This window comes from Echinops telfairi, unplaced genomic scaffold, assembly GCF_000313985.2.
Source record: "Echinops telfairi isolate 266 unplaced genomic scaffold, ASM31398v2 ScPeMD7_7468;HRSCAF=8506_0, whole genome shotgun sequence".
NCBI classification, from domain to species: domain Eukaryota; kingdom Metazoa; phylum Chordata; class Mammalia; order Afrosoricida; family Tenrecidae; genus Echinops; species Echinops telfairi.
In genome coordinates this window covers 7,214,112-7,236,122 of record NW_022111369.1, presented here as the reverse complement: position 1 = coordinate 7,236,122, position 22,011 = coordinate 7,214,112, and the positions used below count along the sequence as shown (strand labels likewise).

Sequence of the window (22,011 nt, the reverse complement as noted above, 5' to 3'; positions counted from 1 at the left end):
CAGACATCCTTTTAAACACCATCCCTGTGTGGTTTAAAATAAGGAAAGGTGTGTGCCGGGTTGTATCCTTTCACCATATTTATTCAATCACTATGCTGAACAAATTATCCAAGAAGTTGGACGATATGAAGAAGGTGTCTGAGAATTCGAGGAAGGCTATCGAACGACCTGCGATATTCAATGACACAACCTTGCTAAAAACAAAGCAAACGAACACTCACTGATGAAGATAAAAGAATACTGTCTTCAGTATGGATTACACTTCAATGTGCAGAAAACGAAAATCCATTATGGCAGAGGTAGTTAGGTTAAAATGTTAACACCTTAACACTTGGATCTCCCTACGGATCCATTTTAAAGTTAATTCGGTTTTTAATGTTTTCTGCTTTCTTTTCGATTGAGGTTTTGCTCTGTTTTGTTTTGTCCTGGTTGTTGAGGGTTTTTTGTTTATTTGTTTGCCTGCTTGCTTCCTGGTTTTCTTGGTATGATTTACTGTACATGAAATCTGGGATAGGTAATCTATAGAAAGAGTAATTGGATTAATAATTACCTAGGGGCATGATAGGGGACATTGGGGGAAATGGGAGCTAACAACGAGTATAAGAAGAAAGTGTTCTTGTTCTGAAATTGACTGTGGTAATTATTGCACAATTCTTTTAATATGATCAAATGTTTAGATTGTATGATTTGTGAATTATATGCCAATGAATTTATTTAAAGAAAACAAGACTAAAAGCCTTACAAAAGGACAACATGATAAATGGAGAAAAGACTGAGGTTGTCAGCTTGGGTGATCCAAAGATGACAATTATAAAATTCAAATACGGTGAAGAGAAAAGCATCCGAGCAAACAGATGAACCCCCATTTGTGGGGGCTGTGGGATTCCCCAAAACCCATGTGCACAGACTCTGGTGAGGCTGAGCCACTGGCACATCCGCTCTAGCCACAGGCAAGCGTCTCGACCAGCCTGCCTATCAGGCAGAGCCCATTGCGATCTTGATGACGCTGGATCGAACGTGACGCTTGGCCAGTTGACCACCCTCTAGACTTGACCGAATCTGTTCTGGGCACAAGTATCTCTTACCGATTCCATGACAGAAATGTCTTCCCTGGCTTTGTGATTCTTGTTAGGGGTCTTTTCCTTACTACGCATTATTAGTATTTCTGTCTGTATAATATTATGTTTCTACCTTTACCACCTTAGTGCGATTTTGTTTTCTATTGGGTCTCCCAGCTGTGAAGCACAGGAGTGGATGTATAATGATAATTATAGATACAAGGGGATATAGGGAATACAGTGGTGGGGGGAGGGAATTTTGGGAGTAATTAATGAATACAAGAGGGGGAAGGGAGCACTAGAATGGATTGTGATTACATAAATCATCTTAAAGGTGATTTAACTATGGGGGAGGGGGGAAGCTGTAAAAGTGGTAAGAGGGTGATTGTACAATCCTATGATATGATTGAATGATTGAACTATTGAGTTATATGATATGTAAAACACTTGCCCATAAAAAGTTAGGAAAAAAAGATTGAAGTTGTCCAGGATTTCATTTTACTTGGATATACCATTAATGTTGACGGAAGCAATAATCAAGAAATCAAATGACTCCTTGCACTGGGCAAGTCTGCTGTGTGTGACCTCTTGAACGTGTTGAAGAGCAAGGATTTCACTTTTGGGACTAAGTCTGTGTGAGCTTTGCATTGGCATTTTTAATTACCTCAGATGCATGTGAAACCTGGGCAATGAATTAGCAAGACCAGCCCAAAATTGATGTATTTGAATTTTGGCATTGGCAGGGATTACTGAAATGATCATGGACTTCCAGGAGAATCAACACATTTTTCTTGAAGGAAGTAGGAGGTGAGACTCCTTCTCACCTCCTCTGGCTGTGCTATTTGGAGAGAGCAGTCCCTGGAAAAGCACATCACACTGGGTAAAGGAGAGAGGAGGAAGACTTCAGTGACTGGATTACCCCCGTGGCTGCAACAATGGGCTCAGCACAACAAGGAAAGGGTGGCGAAGGGCCAGCAGTGTCTCCTGCTGTTGTACACAGGGTCAGTGTGCTTCAGGGCAGACAACACGGCACCCAACAACAACCTTTACAGAAGCAGATGCCCATCTTTTTCTCCTGCAAAGTGCCTGATGGGTTTGAACTACCAACCATTAAGTTAGCTGCCAGCCAAGTGCTAAACCACTGCACCAACAGGAATCCTAAGGTCTCTGTAAAGTGACTAATATTTAAGGTTCATGTGGTTCATAGGGGTGATGTAGATGTGGGACAGGACTCCCAAACGACATTGCAGGTTTCCGCAGCAGTGACAGCCTGCACAAATTGACAAAGTGTGACCTTGAACTATCACAAGAAAAGTCCATCTCTTCCTTGTTTGCCATGATTTCAGTCATGACAAGGCCACGTATACACTGATGTTCTTCAAGTCTGTTGAGTTGACCCCCAACCCATGGTGACCTGAGATGCACAAGAAAAGAAATGCTGCTTGGTTTTGCACCAACCATAGCTACCCAAAGGATTTTTATGGGTTGACTTTTTGGAAGTGGAACACTAAGCCTCTCTTTATCATCAGTTTTAGCTTGAAAGCTTGGCTGAAACCTGTTTAGAATCACAGCAACACTTCTAGTGTCCTCTGACAAACAGGTGGTCATTGTGCGTGAGGTACATGGGCTGAGACCCAAACACGGGCCTTTTTCATGATTGACAAGAATTCTACCATTGAATCACCAATGCCTCTTTCCCTTCCAACCCAAACTCACTGCCATCAAGTCAATTCTGACTCATAGCAACCCCCTATGGGTTTCCGAGACTGTAACTGTTTATAGGAGGAGAAAGCCTAGTATTTCTCTCGGGGAGCTACTGGTGGATTTGAACTGCTGACCACACAGATCGCAGCCCAATGTGTAACCACTACCCCCCAGGGCTCCTCTCTCTTTCCCTTACACACTTTAATCATTAGACTAAATCATATGAAACTGACCTGTATATAGTTGGAGCTAATAAAGGCTTGGTGAGGACTGAATTATGTTAATATTAATTAATGAACAAATATAATAGTTACCACCCAAACAATTCTCACTATCTTTGGTATGAAATACTCTTGGTTTTTTGGTTGTTTTGTTTTGTTTTGTTCGGGGGGCGGTGCTGCCTAATTTTTTCTTCCCGTCTTTAAGACCCACTTAAACTGTCATCACTGGCTACTTCCCCCCATTTTCACCCTACCATCATTTCCAAGCCTTTCTGATAGTATTCTCTCTACCCTTCTGTCACTCCAAGCATTGGGTTTGCAGCTGATCACAGCGACATTCTCTCCTTTCATCTCTATCTGCGCTTTTCCATGTTTCCCATGACCACTAGAACCGCCCTCTTTTATCTACTTCCTTTGCACCGCCTTGTTTTCCTTGTTCAGAACCGTTCTCCCACCCATGGAAGCAAATTCAAAGACTTGCTGCTGCTCCCTCAGGTCTATGTGTTTTTCAAGTCTATACTCTCAACAGAGTTCTCTGCCATTACACGGCCCAGTCTTCAGCTCAACGCCTTGCCGGACAAAGCTAAATCCGTCTACTCTGTCACCAGTTTTCAGATGGTGCGCAGAAGGACTCGATGAATACACATGAGACCCGTGCCCGCTTTACCAAGAGTCTAATAAAATAAACCCTTATTACTCTGCAAGTCCTTACTAAATATTATGTATCAAAGGTTTTCACTCTCAAAAGAAGAGTTTTACACTCTATAATACTGAGGCTACGATGATGTGGAAATGTTTAACTAGAGCATGAAAAACTCACCAACATAAACATCTGCACATGAAGCAAACACTCCTACATATACTTCTGCCCCAAACCTTTATTTCATATTAAAGTTGCACAAGTTAGGATTCTTTGTGTGAAAGTTACTGCCTTCGAACCCTGATTTCTTCTCTCCATAGGAAGATTAATAGAACCATGGTCATTTCAATAGCCCCAACACAAAAGCTTATGCAATTCTTAATGTATCTGGGATTGTCCTTGAACACCAGAAATCAATCTTTATTGATAAAATGCTGTTTTAATAGGAAATCACTACATTTGAGGAAAGCAGCTCTCATCAAAGTCCTCTGGGTCTGAAGCAAAAGGGAGATATTCCCAGTGGTATGGGTGACAGCCTCTGGAGGAGGCAGCGGTGACTCAGGTAAGGGCATCTGGAGAAAGCTGTGCAGGTCATAAGCTCTTCCTCTCCCTCTTATAAAGAGATGAAGAAGGAAAAGTGACAACAAAGTTTTGCATCCATGCCTTTCTCTTCCAGGTAGCTAGCTATTTGGGCTAAGGAGATCAAAACAGAGCTGGAGAGGGTCAAGGTCAACAAGGAAGAAATGGAGGTATGCTAATGATTTTGAATGCTACATAAACAATGAAAATATAAGTTCTAAAGGCATTTTAGCTCAAAAATGTTGTAGGATTGGTTAAGTTGGAAAAGTTGACATTTTTAAGAAATGAATGGGGATATGTTTTAAGCAAAGCAAAATTATTAGGAGAAAAAATGAAATGGAAAAGATAAACTAAAATTACAAGTCAATATTATTATTATAAATGTTAAGTGAATATGATCAAAGCCCTTTCAACCATTTATAAATTCACAACAATTACCTAATTTGTCTTTTAAATTTACAAAGCTTATTTGTTCCCTATATGTGCCTTACAGGATCTGTGTTCAAGAGATATAATGTATACCTTATATAAAAACATTCAAGGAAAAGTAGACTTATAATAGAGTGTTAACTCTGCTGCACATATTAATAATCTATTACCCAAAACATTTCTAAGTGTCTACATTTGAATAGATATAATTTGTTCTTGGAGTTAACAGTCAGTTTAAAGCCTACTTCTAAGTCAGTTCAAAGCCTTCTTGTCAGTCAATTTAAAGTCCACTTCTCAGTCAGTTCAAAGCCTACTTTTCAGTCAGTTTAAAGCCTACTTCTACAAAAGGAATTCCAAATGTGGGAAAGTAATACATGACAATGTTATTGTCAGCTATTTCAGTCACCATGATGCCAGCTTGACACATACCCTTAAGTTCAATAGAAGAAAAGAAAACCTGGCCCAGGACCATGCCACATTTGAGACCACTGAAATGTTTGTGTCCACTGTTGCGACTACTGTGTAAATCCAATCTCAGTGGACACTTCCCTTCTGTTCACTGGCCCTCTGCGTTTACTAAGCATGATGTTCTTTTTTAGCACTTGGTCTTTCCTGCAGCCACATTCTTCTCACCTTGGCTCTTACATTTCCTCTGTGCTTGATTTGTTCATTCTTCTCATAGTCCACACTAGCTATTCTTCTCCCACACCACAAAGCAAATGTATCCATTTCTCTTCCGCCTTCTTTTTTACCACTGCCTGGTGCTCACATGCACATGAGGTCTGTTTCTGTTGTTAAGTACTACGCTGTTACTGCAGAAATGCATCAATGAGTGGTTTCAACACATTTATCCTCTTACAGCTTAGAAAACTATAAGTCCAAATCCAGGGTGGCAGCTTTGAGAGATGGTCTCTCTGTTGGATTTAGAAGAAAGTCATTGTCCCCTTCCAACATCCATGGGCCCACTTTCCTGTGTCCAGTCCATGTTTTCACATCAACCTTCCCCTGAACCTAGAGGTGTTCTTCACAGGGGATTCCAGGTCCAGAGAACACTGCTCCCAGCTCTTCTTTCTTAGTGGTAATCAGACCCCTTCTTCTATGTTCCCATCTCTCTCCTTTTGTCTCCTAAAGATAAAAGGGGATGTAGGCCATACTCCAAGGACATTCCCTTACAGCGAATCCGCACTGTGCCCTGATGCTCATCATAACTCCTTCAGACTAATTGGATGATCACATCATAGGGAATGATAATATCACTCCCCAAGCCAACAAACAAACTCACAACTGTCCGCTGACTGTGACTCACAGAGTGTCTATAGGACAGGGAAGCCTCGGCTGTGGATCTTGGTGGAACTAGACTACTACATCGTTTTGTTTTCCCACAGAGAAGCTGGTGGGTTCAAACCTCCAACTCTTTGTGTAGCAGCCAATCACTTTTACCACAAGGTCTCCTTGCTTATGTTAACTGCCAAGCCACTAAGAGTCGTGGTCAGTTAAAATTACATCTATTTGGGAAGCAAGGGAACACAATTCAATCCAAGACAAGGTGGTTGACAAGGTCATGCCCACTTGAGTCATCAAAGTGACACCTTTTCTTTTCAAAACTCTGAAGAGGTCTTTTGCAACAGATTTGGTATCGCAATGTGGCATCTGATTTGGTGACCTCTTTCCATGGACGTTGACTGTGGATCCAAGTAGAATGAAATCCTTGACAACTTTAACACAAGTGGAGTTGGGATTTGTCGATGAACTGCAATAGGCACTGTGGAAAAGAAAATATATAGATGGGCAACATTTGCAAATTCACCGATGATTTATAAAAATCTCAACGCGAAGTGAATGGTCACCAAAGGCTAGATGAAGATCTTCAGTAAAAATGGCCTTGAATTTTTAAACAGAGGTCTTATTGGAAAAATATCTTGATGATACTCTCGTTGGAAGAGGCGAGGCATCATTTAGGGGGAGGGTGGGAAGGCATCGTGACAAAACTATTTCCTTGACCTCGCATTGCTCTCATGCCAATGCTTTCTGAGTTCCTTGCCTTCCTTTTGCCATGATCAGGACGGCGTTTTAAACTAAACAACCGTGTGATCTGAGGGGTCACTAAAAATGGCAGTCAAAATGAAGACAAACAAGAACAAATCACCATTCGACCACGCCAGTGTGCAACGTTTCTCAGTCTGGGTCATTAGGGAGAGAGCGAGAGGACAAACCTTGGTGTGAAGATGCTCTGAAGTGCCGTGGAATACTTTTGAATTTCAGCCCTAGTGCCCCGCGAGGCTTTCTGGCTCTTTCCATTCTGGGCCTCGTGTGCAGTGTTTTTCTCTTTCTTCGGCTTATTCACTGTGGCTGTCTACCCACGGTTTATTAACAACTTCTTTTATAGTTAGTCTCTTTAGCATCGCATGTCTTATGTTCAGTTCTCCAATTTCCTTATATCCATGTACACATTTCTTTATTTTGTCTGTAGGACACTTGCACTTGGATGCTGTGGCAGAGGCAGGTGCCCTTCTCATAGCCCCACACAGCAAAGATGCCGGAGGCTCCCGTGGCTTCCTGCAGGCGTCTGGCGGCTGGTACGCGCTAGACCTCTGCCTGGGGCAGAGCAGGAGTGCCATGCAGTGAACACTCAGCACAATTCTCAGCAAGGAAGGGAGAGAAGTCAGTAAAGGAACATACCAGTCTGGAGTGTGATGATTCTGAGGCACACTCTATGGTCCCTCATAGGTTCCCCAGTACAACTGAGCCCCTCAAAAAAACCTAAACTGACTGCCATTGCGTCAATGCTGGCCCATAGCGACCCCCTGTGGGTGTGCAAGACCTGTTTACTGGAGTAGAAAGTCCAGTCTCTCTCCTGTGAAGCTGCTGGTGGTTTCCACTTGCTGACAATGTAGACCGCAGCCACACAAGTAACCAAGACATCACCAGAGCCCCAGTCATCCTCAATCATTAATGAATCCATTTTTGTTTCCCTGCCCCTTTTCTGTCACTTCCCTAGACCTTCTCAAGCTTCCTGGGATCATTTCCCAAAGACACTGTTTATGCCCACGTCCATGTCTCCGGGTCCTCATCAGGGGATAGGAGATCCAAGCTAAATCAGGAATCCTACTAAAGCATACAATCTGTTAAAGACCGTCATCTCTCAAAGCTGGTACTCCAATTTCCTTTATCATCTACTGACTTACCTTTTCTTGGAGAGCTGGCTTCTGGAATGGACTGTGTGTTTTAGAGGCAGACTTGGCTCTTGCTCCCTGTTCTATGTGTCCCTGCAGGTGAGCTACATCTTCCATCTGACTCTTCATGGGTTTGTACATACACGATAATAACACCTTCCAGGGCTTTTATTTTGTTTTCATCCCACCATATTGCATCCCATTATAATGCACCAGTATCAAATTTAGGGAACAGACAGAGCTTTCTGCTTCTGTTTCTGTAGGCTTCTCCCTTCTTTAATAATCACTTTGATCCAAGTTGGAATATAACAGCGAAAATCACAAACAAGAGTATTCTCAGATATCAAATAAAAATTGACTAACAGGAAAGGTTTTCTCCTGAAATTAAGGTGAAAAGACCTCCTTATCACAACCATCCTAGGGCAGAAATAGAAACATCACGGAGAAGGAAAAAACAACAACAACCAGGAAGCTCAATGAAAATGATGTTATTTACAGTTATAATGTTGTCAAAAGTAAACCCTTAATAACTTTATTTCCTTCCTTCTCATAGCTTCCTGCACACCACAATCAGTGCTGACATTGAGTTTGCTCTGTAGTTTTTTTTTTTTTACCAAGTCTTCATTTCTAACAACTTGCCTGTTAGATTGTACTTTCATCTTTATATATTCTCCTCTGCCTCCTAAAATTTTTCTTTCTCATCCATCAAACTGATGGGTCAAGGATCTTCTGTGGATGGTATTCACATTTAATTATAAGTCATACCTTCAGCGGTTGATTTATATTGAGGAAGCAGAACAAATGCAACATCCACCTGTAATGAATCACAAGTGGCCCCCGAATCACAGCTTAAATCATCAGCGAGCGTCTGCATGGATTTACAACATTATTGAGCTTGTGATTAATCAGCCTCATGCAAACTCACTCCTACCCACAGTGACTGAGCCATTCTATCGTACATTAAAGCTCGGTGGCACTGTTTCTGATCAGTTTGGAGTTTTGCTTCATACGACAGTGTATGGTTAACCTCACCATCTGGCCCAACAACTGATGTGGCTCCTGTACCCCTGTAGAGCCCCAGGCTATCTCCCTGGGGAATCTTTGGTTTTCTGTGGGGCATCACGATTACCACTTTGTAGCTTTTTAAAATCCTTGGATGACAATTGCAAAAAATCCTCCACATTAGAGAATCTTGTATTGGAGTTAATTTAATAAAAAGAGCTCACTTACCTGAGGACCAGGCTGTCCCTAAAAAAAAGAAAAAAGGCAATTATAAAATCAGTTTTCCCTTCTTAACACTTGTTTTTAGAATAAATGGTTTCACTGCCCAAATTTAAAGAAGTCCTAAAAATCTTTGTACAATATTTCTAAAAATCAATCCATTTGACAATTTTCCATGTGTGATTTTAATAATTGTCAACACACCCCATTATTTTCACGCTAGGCGACTTATCTACAATTCTGAAGCACTTGCTGATGAGACTCAAAGTCTGCAGACTTCCATAAGAATTACCCTTCAACACAACAAGACAAGGGGATCCTGACAACTGGCCCATCAGGCAGCATGATGGCCATTAGAGAAAGGATGGAAGTTAGCGAGGATGTCCTTCTCCTTGGATTCACGATCAATGCTCATCGAAGCAGCCATCAAGACATCAAATTCTGTCCGACACTGGGCAAATCTCCTGCAAAAGAACCAACCCACTACAAAGCCAAGATGTCACTTTGGGGACCAAGATGCTTCTGACTTGACCCAACCCGTGGTCTTTTCAATCTTCTCCTATGCATGCGAAAACGAGATAAGGAATAAGGCAGACCACAGAAGAACTGATGCCTTTAATGATGGCGTTGGCAAAGATTGTGGACTGCCAGAACAAATCTGCCCTGGAAGATGTACTGCCAGCATGTTCCTTAGAAGTGAAGATGGCAATACTTCCTCTCATGTACTTTGGACATGCTAGCGGTAGAGACGAGTCCCTGGAAAAGGACATGTTTGGTCAGCGGAAAAGCGGGAAGTCTCTCATCTACATGGGTTGACACAGTGGTTGCAACAATAGGCTCAAGAATATCCAATCCTGAGGATAGTGGAAGACTGAGTTGTAGTCTGTTCTAAGTCAATGGTGCTTAAGGACAACAAAAACAAAGCAACATGCAACTCCCAGATGACTCCAGAGTTCTAGTAACACACAAGAATTTAGGTGAAGACAAAGCCAAAGAGTTCTTAAGGCATGGATTATTTAGAAAGCAAGTCTTCTCACACTGATTAGGACTACAAACTCAAAGATACTAAGAAAAAGAGGCAGCTATTTCAGTTCCAGAACTCAGTGTCTTTGAATTTCTCATTGCTTCCACAATGTTATATGTTAATTTTTCTTAAAAATATTTTACTTGGCATAATTCAACCCAAGAGCATTTAAAAAGATATGAGAGGTCTTTGATTCAATCAAGTGCACCCAAACTTCTCACACAGTCAATAGATCAGATAACCTCCTGGCTAGATAATTCATTTGAATGTCACTTCTGTGGCTTAAGCTGATAAAAATTTCAAAGCAGCCTAGCTGTAAATGGTCCTGGTTAAAGAAAAATCACCTGTGAATAAAAAATATTGATTGCACATCACCTTAAAACCTCCACTTGGGTTTTGTGCCAGATGAGATTAAAGAAAAATGTCCACAATGAGTTAGGGAATCTTAAAAAGAACTAGACACGGGAAAGCCTCTGTGTATCAGCGTGCATCATTGGGACCGAAATGCACAAAAGCTAATGTAGCTCCAAGAGAATTCCCTAGGTCTCCCTCTCTCTCACTTGGCGCCTCTCCAGACTTGGAATTTCTTGAGAAACTTTAACTCACTGAGCTTAGGAGTGGAAAATTTTTCAAGAGCTTTAACTGAAAAATGTGGTTAGCTGTTGTTGTTAAGGACATTACATAGACACTAGAAAGATATGTCACACCAAGGAATTCAGATTACTCTAAAATGGCTATGATATTACTTTATTCATCTCAGGTATACATGCATGGTGTGTGTGTGTGTGTGATGAGCGGTTGAGATGGCAGTGAGTTTGTAGGAAATGATGTAGACAACATTACAAATTTTGTCTCTGCCCTAAAACATGGACGATACTGAACAAGCCATCCAAATCTTACACGAGAATTTAAGACTTCCTACACCAAATTCTCTCATTCAATACGATGTAAGAAACTGGTCACCCACATCACCAAAATGCCTGGCAGGAAACCAGCTCTGGCAGCTGGACTCCTGTTACGTGCCACTGACTTGGCTCCAACGCTGCCAACCCTGCGGTACAGCCTGGCACGTCCCACGCCAAGCTCACGACTCTTCTTCGTGTTTGATGCCCTTGTTGCAGCCACGGAGTCCATCCATCTGTTGAGGGCGCTCCTCCTTTTGCTGCCCTCTACTTTATCAACATGATGTCCTCCTCCAGAGGCTGGTCTCCGCTGACAACGTGTCCAACGCGCTTAAGACCAAGCGGAGCCATCCTTGCCTCTACGGAGCATTCGGACCGTACTCCTTGCAGGCCTCATCATTAAGCCATCTGGGCAAATGAGAAGTGTTTCTGTCAGCAGGGAGGGGCAGGCTGCTGAGCGGCAGTGTGCGGCATCGAACAAGTTCGCGATCCCACTCAGAGTGCGATCCCAGAGTCTCCCTCATGGATGAGGGCACTCTTTACAGATGAGTTGCCCAGCCCCACCCCCATCAGAAAGCTCAGCATTTCCTTAAGTTGGGCCTGAGGAGTCCATTGGGAAATAGATGTTGTTATTCTTCCGTTGGTGGATAGTTTTCTAGACCAGTCTAGTTTATAGGGGGTGAACGTTATTAACTGTAAAAGCTAACTTTGGGGGTTGTTGCTTTCCCCAATACACCCCAATTCTGTAGTTGTAAATTCTGATGAAAGCACACAAATCACACAACTTATGTTGATTAAAAAAAGAAACTCCTGAGAAATCTTTGTTTATTTTCCCAATCCAATTACTATAATATTCCTATGAATCCAGTCCATCCAAAAGCCACCCCAATGCAAACAGCTAAACCACGGAAATACCGCAGCTTGGCATCTATGTGCAAAGATGGAGAACACTGTGATCTGCTGTGTCAGCGGCCCAACGCCCTGCCTCCAGGGCTGCTTAGACACCACGTGAAGAAGAGGAAACAGCAGGAGGAGCTGGCTGGAAAGCCATCATCAGAACAGTGTGGGGAAAAAATCAGCCAGTAGCTGGTGCTTGACTAGAAAGTTCAGAGAAAGTTAGAAGTTTTGTGAGGCAAGTAAGCCACCAAGGAGCATGATAAATGGGATGGCACATCACTGGAGTGTGCGTTCTGACTTTAGGCAATTAAAGCACCATGTCAACCATTCCTTCTTAAGCTGTTATCACAATTATGGTTTCCAGAAAGCGCTAACACGGGTCTCTAAATCGATAAAGTCGTTTGAATTTCTGACTAAGGCAATTAGTTTCACTACAGGATACATTTCTATCCCTGGGAAATGGGTGCCATTCTGTTTCCAATGCAACAACTCCTGTTTTTTGTTGCTGTTCGCTGGCCTTTTCATTAACTCACATAGAGATAGAAATGCAAAATTTGTAGCTATCTTACTCTGAGATTTTAATTAAGGTGACAGACACATCTATCTTTACTAGGAAAAATTCTAAATAAAATGATTTCATTTGTATAAATTTGGAGACTCCTGGTATCGTTCAAACTCTCCTACTGAGTCAATTCAGACTCACAGTGACCCTAAAGGATAGGGTATGGCTGCCCATGTGGGTTTCCAAAACTGTAACTCTTTAGAGAAGTAGGAAGCTTCATCTTTCTCCAAAGGACCGGTTGGTAATTTTGAACTACCAACCGTGAGTTTAGCAGCCCAATGTGTAACCTCTGCGTCAACAAGTGGTATCGTGCAGGCAACTTTTAAAGCAGCAGTTCTTCAACCTGCGGGTCACAACCCCTTTGGGGGCCAAACAACCCTTTCACAGGGGTTGCCCAATTCATAACAGTAGCAAAATGACAGTTATGAGTTAGCAACGAAAATAATTTTATGGTTGGGGGTGGGGGTGGGGAGTCACCACAACATGAGGAACTATATTAAAGGGTCGTGACATGAGGAAGGTTGAGAACCACTGTTTTTAAGGAACTGCCTGTGTTTTAAGAAATTAAGAAAAAAATTACCTCAACAATCTGAAAAATTCATGATTAAGAAACATATGCTTGACTATACTTATTTTACTTTAATACAATTATACTCTGATTTATTTCAGTCTCCCAAATTAAGAGAACATACTTCAAAACAATAATTTCTATGTCTTGCATATTGGAACCTTTACTGTAGAAAACCCTATTGACTCCCAAGAGAACACTGTCTGGCTCACTTTCCTTGGACACATCGCTCAAGGGGGACATCTCGTACAGTGAAGGATCGGGTCCGTGAAGGGGGGGACTGTTGGTGAGATGGGACAGCACAACTGCTGCAATGATGGAATCGACCACGGTCATGGTCTTGGGGGTACAGCATGGTCTTGGGGGTGCAGCATCGTCTTGGGGGTGAAGCATGGTCTTGGGGTGCATTCTGTTTCACTTATGGTCACCACAAGCAGCATCAACCAGGTCTGAGACTGGTACGTCCATCCATCTATCCATCCATCTATTACTTAAAATGATCACTAAAGAGGATTACACTCACATCATCACCTTGTGAAAATTATCAAGTCCAAACACTCAGATGTCATATTTATTTTCATTCCAAGAAAAAAATTGCACCTGCAGCAGGTATCCAGAATAATGCTTAAAAGCCACATCAGAGGAACTTTGAGTGAGGCCAGGATTCTCGGTCGTAGGAGGTCTTGAGGACGTGCAAGGATCCCATCATAGAACCATCTCCAGGTCCTGATAATCATTTCAACGGGACCTCTTAACATTCCAGTGTAGCAATTTAACCTACAATCTGTGCCAACAAGTGGAACCAATGTACTCTATCCTTATAACACCAGGAAGCCAGAATTCTGCCCATGCTCACTACACTATGAATCTGTTCACATTTTAAACTTCAATATCTATGCCTAGTTATCCCAAGGTAGAAGGTGATTCTAAAATAAATTATACATACACACTACTGCTGTGTACAGAAGAGTGAGAATATTTTAACTGGATCAAAATCAAATTGCAATGATATTTTTAAAGAACAACAGTAACAACGACTATGTTTATGTTACAGGGCTATGTTTCCAAAATGCAGATGCCCAATCTACCATTCTAGAAAATCCTCTCTTAGCTTCTATTACCGGCAGAATAAAGTCCAAAAGGAATATTCCTCTCAATAGAATCGTATTGAGCTAATAAAGTTTCAGAAGAAGGCACAGATAATTATGTACACACAGAACTAAATCATGAGAATTCTATCTTGAAGAAAAATCACTCCTTAGGTTGATTAAGCTTCCACATGTAATTAATAAGGGGCTGTTGTATAAAATAACTTTGTAAGTTACAAAATGTTATACAAATACAGCATGATGATTTAAAGTATGCAGTATATTCAATGCCAACAGCTCTTTCAACCAACTCAAATTTCAATAGAAGGTGTCTCCTGATCTTAAAAACAAATTAACATGTAAAATGATATTGAAGAAATAAAGTATTATGGATTATGTGAATTAATTAAAAAAGACTTTGCTGGATCCCATAAATAAGCTCCACTGTCTATAATCTGCTAACACTTCCAAGGACTCTTACAGGCTTGACTGAAATCAACATTATCCATAATTTATATTACCTGTTGTGCCACCCTACAGGACAGATATTAATAATTCTTACCTTAGCTGCAGTCACACAATATTACTTAGACAAGAGTCTTTCAATTTAAGGCTTTCTTCTAAGAAAATATGTAATCCTAAGTATTTTTAACTCTATGGTAGAAAAAAAAAACTCTTGTCCCAAGCTGTATGGATATATTTTTTTTTTTAATCATTTATTAGGGGCTCATACAACTCTTATCACAAGGATATTTCTTTTTTAAAGTTAAGGAAGACAGAGAGAGAGACAGACAGAAAGGCTCAGTGGGAGGGAGGGAAAGAGGGAGGGAGAAAGGAAAGACCAAATACAACCAAACTTACTACCATCCAGTTGATTCCAACTCATCATGAGCCTATAGGACAGGGTAGAAGTGTCCCTGGGAATTCCTAGGACTGTAACTCTTTACAAGAGTAGAAAGCCTTGTCTTTTCCCAAGGAGCGGCTGATGGTTTTGAACTGCTGACCTTGCGAATTGCATTGAGTAATCACTACCCCACCAAGGCTCCTAGGAAGGAAGGAAGGAAAGAAGGAAGGAGGGAGGGAGGGAGGGATGGAGAGAGGGAAGGGAGACCACAGAAACTGTGACTCTTGGACAAGAGAGTAATTAGATCTAATATTATAGCTCTTCATATTTCTCAAAATATGTTCTGGGCCCATGTCTTGATTATAAAAATGTTATCAGCACACAATAACTAATTCACGACAGAAAACTCTAAAACCGAACTTTAATTAATTTATGAACTTTTTTCCACACTGGATTCATTCTGTCTAAGACTCCTGCCAGTGATTTTGTACTCTTGGTTCCAACTCTCTCTCAATTCAGGGCCTTGGAGTTATTTGAAGGGGGATCACAAGATTCTTAAACTATATTCTACAACTTTGATAAGCAGGGCTTTAAATTTAATTTTTTATATGTGCCCCCCTGCCTTTTTGGAGGGGCCAGGAAGGAGAAAAGGAACAGGGAGTTACATCATCAAGCGTGGATGACACACACAACTGGATAGACTGGGAAATCTCTGCTGAGCACACAGCTTGCTAGGGCTGTAGCTGTTTTGTAAAATTCAAGTATTGGGACTGAGATTTAGCCGTAGAATCATTTAAATGAACATGGAACCACTTGAAGAATGAATCCTTTTGGCTATAACTGTGTAACCCAAAGTGTAAAGCACAATGCTCATCTGAGCACTGCTACCAACTACTGCACACTGGGCTGCGTTAGGAAGATTCAAATCAATGGTCAGCTTTACGGACACTTTTTAAATGGAATACTTCAAACATGGAATACATGTGCAAAGAGACACCTGTTCAGCTTCCGTTGCGTTAAAAATCCGTACCTTTTAAGGAATGCAAAGGCAATTATTACTGTTTTTATTATATTACATATATTTAATAACTTCTCTCTGACATTAAAAAAAACTCAAAGTATACCATTATGGTTCCTTCATTTTGAACACTGGCAGCCAATTTATAAACATTTTTCAGCCTGATTAAACTTATGCATGTGCTTAATTTTTCAAATATCATGCAAAATGATGGATCCTGTGCTCTCTACAGCTGCCCTAGAAGTTTTGTGTAAATAAGTGCACACTTGTGGATTTCTAACACTTGGAGTATCAATTAATTCATAATGCATGAGCCACATAGTGCTTATTACTCCAGTGAGTCAGACCCCTAAACATGAAAGCCCATTTTAAAATTGCAAATGAGAGCTTCTGCCAGCCTACAAGGTATTTGTTTTGGGGACTCAGCTGTTTGGGGCTACATCATAATAGCTAACACCTAATGCCTACAATAAAGCACCAAACACTTTACAAATGAAAACTCTCCTCCTCACAATCACCCATTGTGAGGTTCATTCCCACCCCTTTGCCATGGAACAAACAAAGTTTCAGCCTTGTCCTGTGCTGTGCCCAGTCACCTGGTTTCCAAAAGAAGAAGCTGGAATAGGAATATGGGTTGGTCTGACTTGACGCTTTGGAATTCTCACTAGCACCATGATGGTGGTCGTAAGGCGCATGTTTGGATGGAATTGCCCAGGAAAAAATACCTCCCATTAGAAATATCCACATCTGAAACCCTCAAAGCTACACACACAAGCAGCCCCCCTAAGTCTATCCACGGGCTCTAGAAAATCACTCATTCCAGGTAGCGAGAGAAACATAAACACTTCAAGGACAGGAAGAAAGAGTGTCCCACAAGAGAAACAGAGGAGCACAGAATCACATAAAACAAAACAAAGAGACCAGAAAAGTTAGAGAAAGCAACATTGGAGAGTATTTCCCAGTAAGAAGAGGATTCAACACACACACACAAATCTTGTAGGATCTCATTATTATGAAAACCATCACTCTCACTCTTCGCCACCTCGTTCGCTGATACTGATTCATAGCAGCCCTGCAGGGCAGGGAGGACTGCCCGTGAGTTTCCGAGACCAACTCTTCATGGGTGTAGAAAGCCCTGTCCTTCTCCTGAGGAGCAGCTGATGTTTTCAGACGGCTGATCTGTAGTTAGCAGCCCAACAAGTGACCACTATGCAGCTAAGCCTCCTGTGATGAGCACAGAACAGACAGTGGAGAGCTGTCAGAGGTCAACAGTGGATAGCCAAGGCGGGAGGAAGAAGGAGTGGGGACATTTGACAAAGGGTATTGGGTATGGTTGCAAACCATGATCTGATCTCAGTGAATTATATAGGTGAAAAAGGTTGAATTAGAAAATGTGGTGCTGCTATCTGTATTTCACAAGGAGCCCTGGTGGTGTAATGGTTAAGCACTGGGCTGTGGTCCAAAGTACTCTTGGCAGTTCAAAACCACCAGCAGCTCCTGGGGAGAAAGACGGGGCTTTCAACTCCTATAAATAGCTCATTACAGTCTCCAAAACCCACAATGCAGTCAGTCCTTATAAGTAGGCATTAACTTGATGACAGTGAGTCTTTACAACAACAGGAAATCATTAGCATAGGCAAGGGCAAAAGGTAAAGAGCCCCCCAAATGAACAAAGCATTACCGCGGAAAGATGTGCAGGTAAGTAATAAAACAGACAGTGCAGAAAATAAATGAAGATTGCAAATAAATAAATGAAAACAGACAGTGCAGAAAATAAATAAGTTCATTGTCTTTAACACAAAAAGAGTCAGAACTTATTATAAATAATTGAGCAGTGAATTGAAATTAAAGCAAGAATTAAGATGGCAAGTGATTTTTCACCTCAAATGCCAACTCTGATTGTTAATGGCTATTAATACTGCGTTTAAAAGGTTCTGAGGTTGGATTACAGATATTGGCAAATGCCCTGGGATTAATCAGCATTGTCTTCAGAAGACCGAACGTGGAAAGCGTGGTCATATGCACTGGGTCTCCGCCATCCTGAGGCAACTATTCTTTCTAATAACCATGTGTGGAAGTAACGGGACAGCATCCAGAGTGGGACATCGAGCGGAGGAAACACTGTGTTTGTTTGTTAGTTTTATAGGGAGTGCTGGCATAAGAATGACTCAAAAATGTTTATGTATGACAGAAAAGAGTTGGTTGGGAGAAAATAAATAGCCATGGCTGCTGAACCAAGATCAGTATGTGAGAACACACAAGATGAAGGATTAGTAGCAGGGATACCATTTTCTACAAGAAAAAAAAGGAATCTTGCAAAGAAAACCATGGGTATGTGGAATCGGAAAGTAGGAGTGTTCTATGCTTAAAAGCTCAGTAGATTATAAAGCAGAAATCTACTGCTAGTGCAGTGAGCGTGGGGAAAATAAGGCTGATTATTTATTCATTCACCAAGTATTAATCAGCTACAATGTGCCACATATTCTATAAAGTACAAGAAATATTGTGTCTGTAGTAAATCAAAACCAATCCCTGACATCACTCTTACTGAAGGAAGGCAGACTTCAAAAGAATGTTTGTAAGTAAGATGGCTGATGGCAACAAAGGCTTAGAAGGAAACCATGTGGGAATAAAGAGGCTGGAGCATCAGGCGTAGGCGATCCTATTTTATAAAATGGTCACAGATTAACTGAACAGAGGAATAAGAAAAAGAACAGCAAGTGGCAATGCCTGAAAGAGTGGACGTGTATTTAGAGTGTTCAAGCAATACAGGATGTATCTGGACTCTAATGAAGGGTGGAAACGGGATAAGCAACAAGGAAATCCTAAGGCAAGGAGGTAGAGGAAGCAGATTGTGTAGGATTTTGTAAATCAATGGTAAGGACTCAGTTTTTAATGTGGGTGTGAGAGAAAGGCACTGGAGAGCTTACACTGAGGCATTACATAGTCTGGATTGTATTTGGAATAGATTGTGTTTATTTGGGGGCAAAGGCTATGGGAGGGCAACGATGTAACTAGGGAGAGACATCAGGACATATTTTTTAATCAGCTAAATAAAGGAAAATAAAAGATGAGCCAAGATAGCAGAGATTTTTTTTTAAAGGAGAAGTGGTCAGATTTCATATATATTTTGCAAGGAGTGGTGCAAGATATTCTGATTCAATGTGTGATACTAAGAATGTGTGATGAAAGAGAGGGCAAAGTATGACTCCACGATTTGACTGGAGCAATCAAAGAAATAATGCTATCACTAGTGGTGTGGGGAAGGCAGACTATCAGCAGATATGTGCAGGTCTACCTAGATAAGATAGGCAGGATAAACAATCCGGAGGAGAAAACAATGGGACCCATGATTCTAGCGAGGGATGGGAGAGGAGAAAGTGGGGGAATTGAAGGGGATGGGTGCCAACTAACTCAGGGACAAGGGAACAACAGATGATCTAAAATCGATGGCGAGGAGAGCATGCGATGCCTGGTGGAGCTTGATCAAGGGCAATGTAGCAAAGAGAAATTACTGAAACCCGAAGGATGGCTGGACATGATAGTGGGAAAAAAGGAAAGTTAAAAGAAATAGAGGAAAGAACTAGGAAGCAAAGGACATTTATAGAGTTCTAAATACAGGCATATACATATGTAAATACATTTATATATAACAATAGGGAAACAGATCTATTTATTTGTTAAGTAGTAAGGCAGCAGACAGGAATTGGGCCTCCACTCAAGTACTCCCTCAATGTAAGAACACTTTGTTCTAATAACCCAGCATTCTGTGATGCTCACTTTCCCTGACACATTAGCTGAAGACAAAATGGGTGCATAAGCAAATGTGGTGAAGAAAGCTGATGGTGCCTGGCTATCAAAAGATATAGAATCTGGGGTCTTAAAGATAAACAAGCAGCCCTCTTCAAAGGGATTAGGTATCAGGCATCAAAGACACAAAACAAAAAAATAATATCGATGTAAATGAGGGGGAGTGCAGAGTGGAGACCCAAAGCCCATCTGTAGACAGTTGGACATCCCCTTACAGAAGGGTCACAAAGGAGACGAACCAGTCAGGATGCAGTATAGCATCAATGAAACACAACTTTCCTCTAGTTCTTTAATGCTTCCCCTCTCCCACTGTTATCACCCCAATTCTACCTCACAAATCCAGCTAGACCAGAGCATGTACACTGGTACAGACAAGAGCTCTAAACACAGGAAATCCAGGACAGATAAACCCCTTAGGACCAATAATGAAAGCAGCAATACCAGGAGGGGAAGGGGAAGGTGGGGGGTGAAAGGAGGAAGTGATCACAATAATCGACATATAACCACCCCTCCACAGGGGAGACAGACAACAGAAAAGTGGGTGAAGGGAGTCAGTGGTCGGTGTAAGACATGGCAACATATGTACAAATGTGCTTGACCCAATGGATGGATGTATGAATAGTAGTAAGAGCCCTCAATAAAATTATTTTTTTTAAAAAAAGAAGAAAAAGTACCCGACATGGAGAGCAGAGATGAAACTCAAGAATAGGATTTTGGTCATGTGATTTTTTGAGATGTTTCTGAGACATTCAAAGAAACCCTGGTGGCATCCTGGGTTGTGCCTTGGGTTGCTAACTGCAAGGTTAGCACTTCAAAACTACCTTGTCCTATATATAAGGTTGCTATGAGTCAGGCTCAACTCCATGGCAGTGAGTTTGGTTTTGAGCTTATAGGACACCCAAGTAAATATGGTGAGTAGACAGTTGGATATGCAAGTTCAGAGGAGAAGTCTGGATTGCAGACATAAATTTGGGAGTCTCTTGGTAATAAAGGGCACAATGAGTCAACTCAGAAACAAGAAGTTAATTTTTGTTTTTATTATTTAAGGTCATGATATAGAGGAAATGACCTAGTGAGTGAATAAAAATAAAGATGAGCAAAGAGCAAAGGACTCAGTCCTTGGGCATTCCGAGTCCATGGAGAAGGAAAAGGATGAAATAGGGGTGATGAGATTGAATGGCCACTAAAGTTACTCAGGCACCCTATTCATTGAGTACTATGACAAAGAAGGTTGCACGAAAAAACAAAGAAAATGTTTCAAGAAAGGAGACGTGACATGACCGTTGTGTTCAATGTGCCCTAATAAGATGTGAGCCGATCCCTCACCACTGAATTTGTCATGGTGAAGCTAACTAGTGATCTTAATACATATGATTCCAGTAGAGTGGTAGAGGGAGAGTCTTATTGGGCTTGAGAGAAAACCAGAAAGCAATATTTGATGCTCTGGACAACTCTTTCCAGGAGTTTGGTTATAAACAGAAGACACTATGGAATAGTGTCTAGGGGGAGATAAGGAATTAAGGACATTTTCTAAAAACACTTTTGAAGACAGAAGATATGATGCTATAATTGTGTGCTAATAAAATTATTCAATAGGAAGAAAAATTTATGATATAGAAGGGAAGCCATTACAAAATAGACAACTTGGAGCAAGAGAGCATGAGATCAATTGCACATGTGAAGGAACAAGTTTATTCCTTGTAATAGAGCTAATGACGGGTACAGAGCTGAGTAAATTAGCAGATTTAGTGGTGGAAGTGTATAAAAGTTAAAATTTTATTCCTTCTATTTCCCCCCAAAACATAAAAAACCAGATAACTAATTAAATTGAGTAGATGCTAGAAAATTCAGGTGTAAGAAAAGGGTATTAAATAGTTCTCTAAGAAAGTCAGAGAGTGACTGGATTAGAGGCCTGGAATAGATTGTTGGACAGCATTAAGGACTACCTTTAAATTGACTTGTAAACTTAAAGTTAGGCCATTAGTGGGCTGTGTTTTTCTCCACACACATTCAGGGATTTGGGTATAGGTGCAAGGTAGAGGGTGAGTTAGATTTAACTAAGGCTGGTGCTTCCCTACACCAGGATAGAAGGAGAGACAGAGAAGCAAGAGAGGTACACCAGAGTTCCAGGTGCATGCAAACGTATGCTTTTTAAAAGATGGACTGCACAATGATCCAAATTCTACCTTGCAAGTCTGGCTAGACCAGAGGAGGTACACTGGTACAGATAGGAACTGGAAACACAGGGAATCCAGGGCGGATGATCCCTTCAG

General features: G+C 41.3%; 1 protein-coding gene across 8 annotated transcripts in view; it reads right to left on the bottom strand.

Moving 5' to 3' along the window:
• COL25A1 (collagen type XXV alpha 1 chain) overlaps positions 1–22,011 on the bottom strand; it is a 580,731-nt gene that overhangs the window by 218,032 nt on the left and 340,688 nt on the right. For all 8 annotated transcript variants that reach the window (XM_045284160.1, XM_045284159.1, XM_045284163.1 and 5 more), the window contains exon 5: positions 9,035–9,052. In XM_045284160.1, the coding sequence (XP_045140095.1) occupies positions 9,035–9,052 (18 nt within the window). The remainder of the gene's footprint in view (positions 1–9,034; positions 9,053–22,011) is intronic.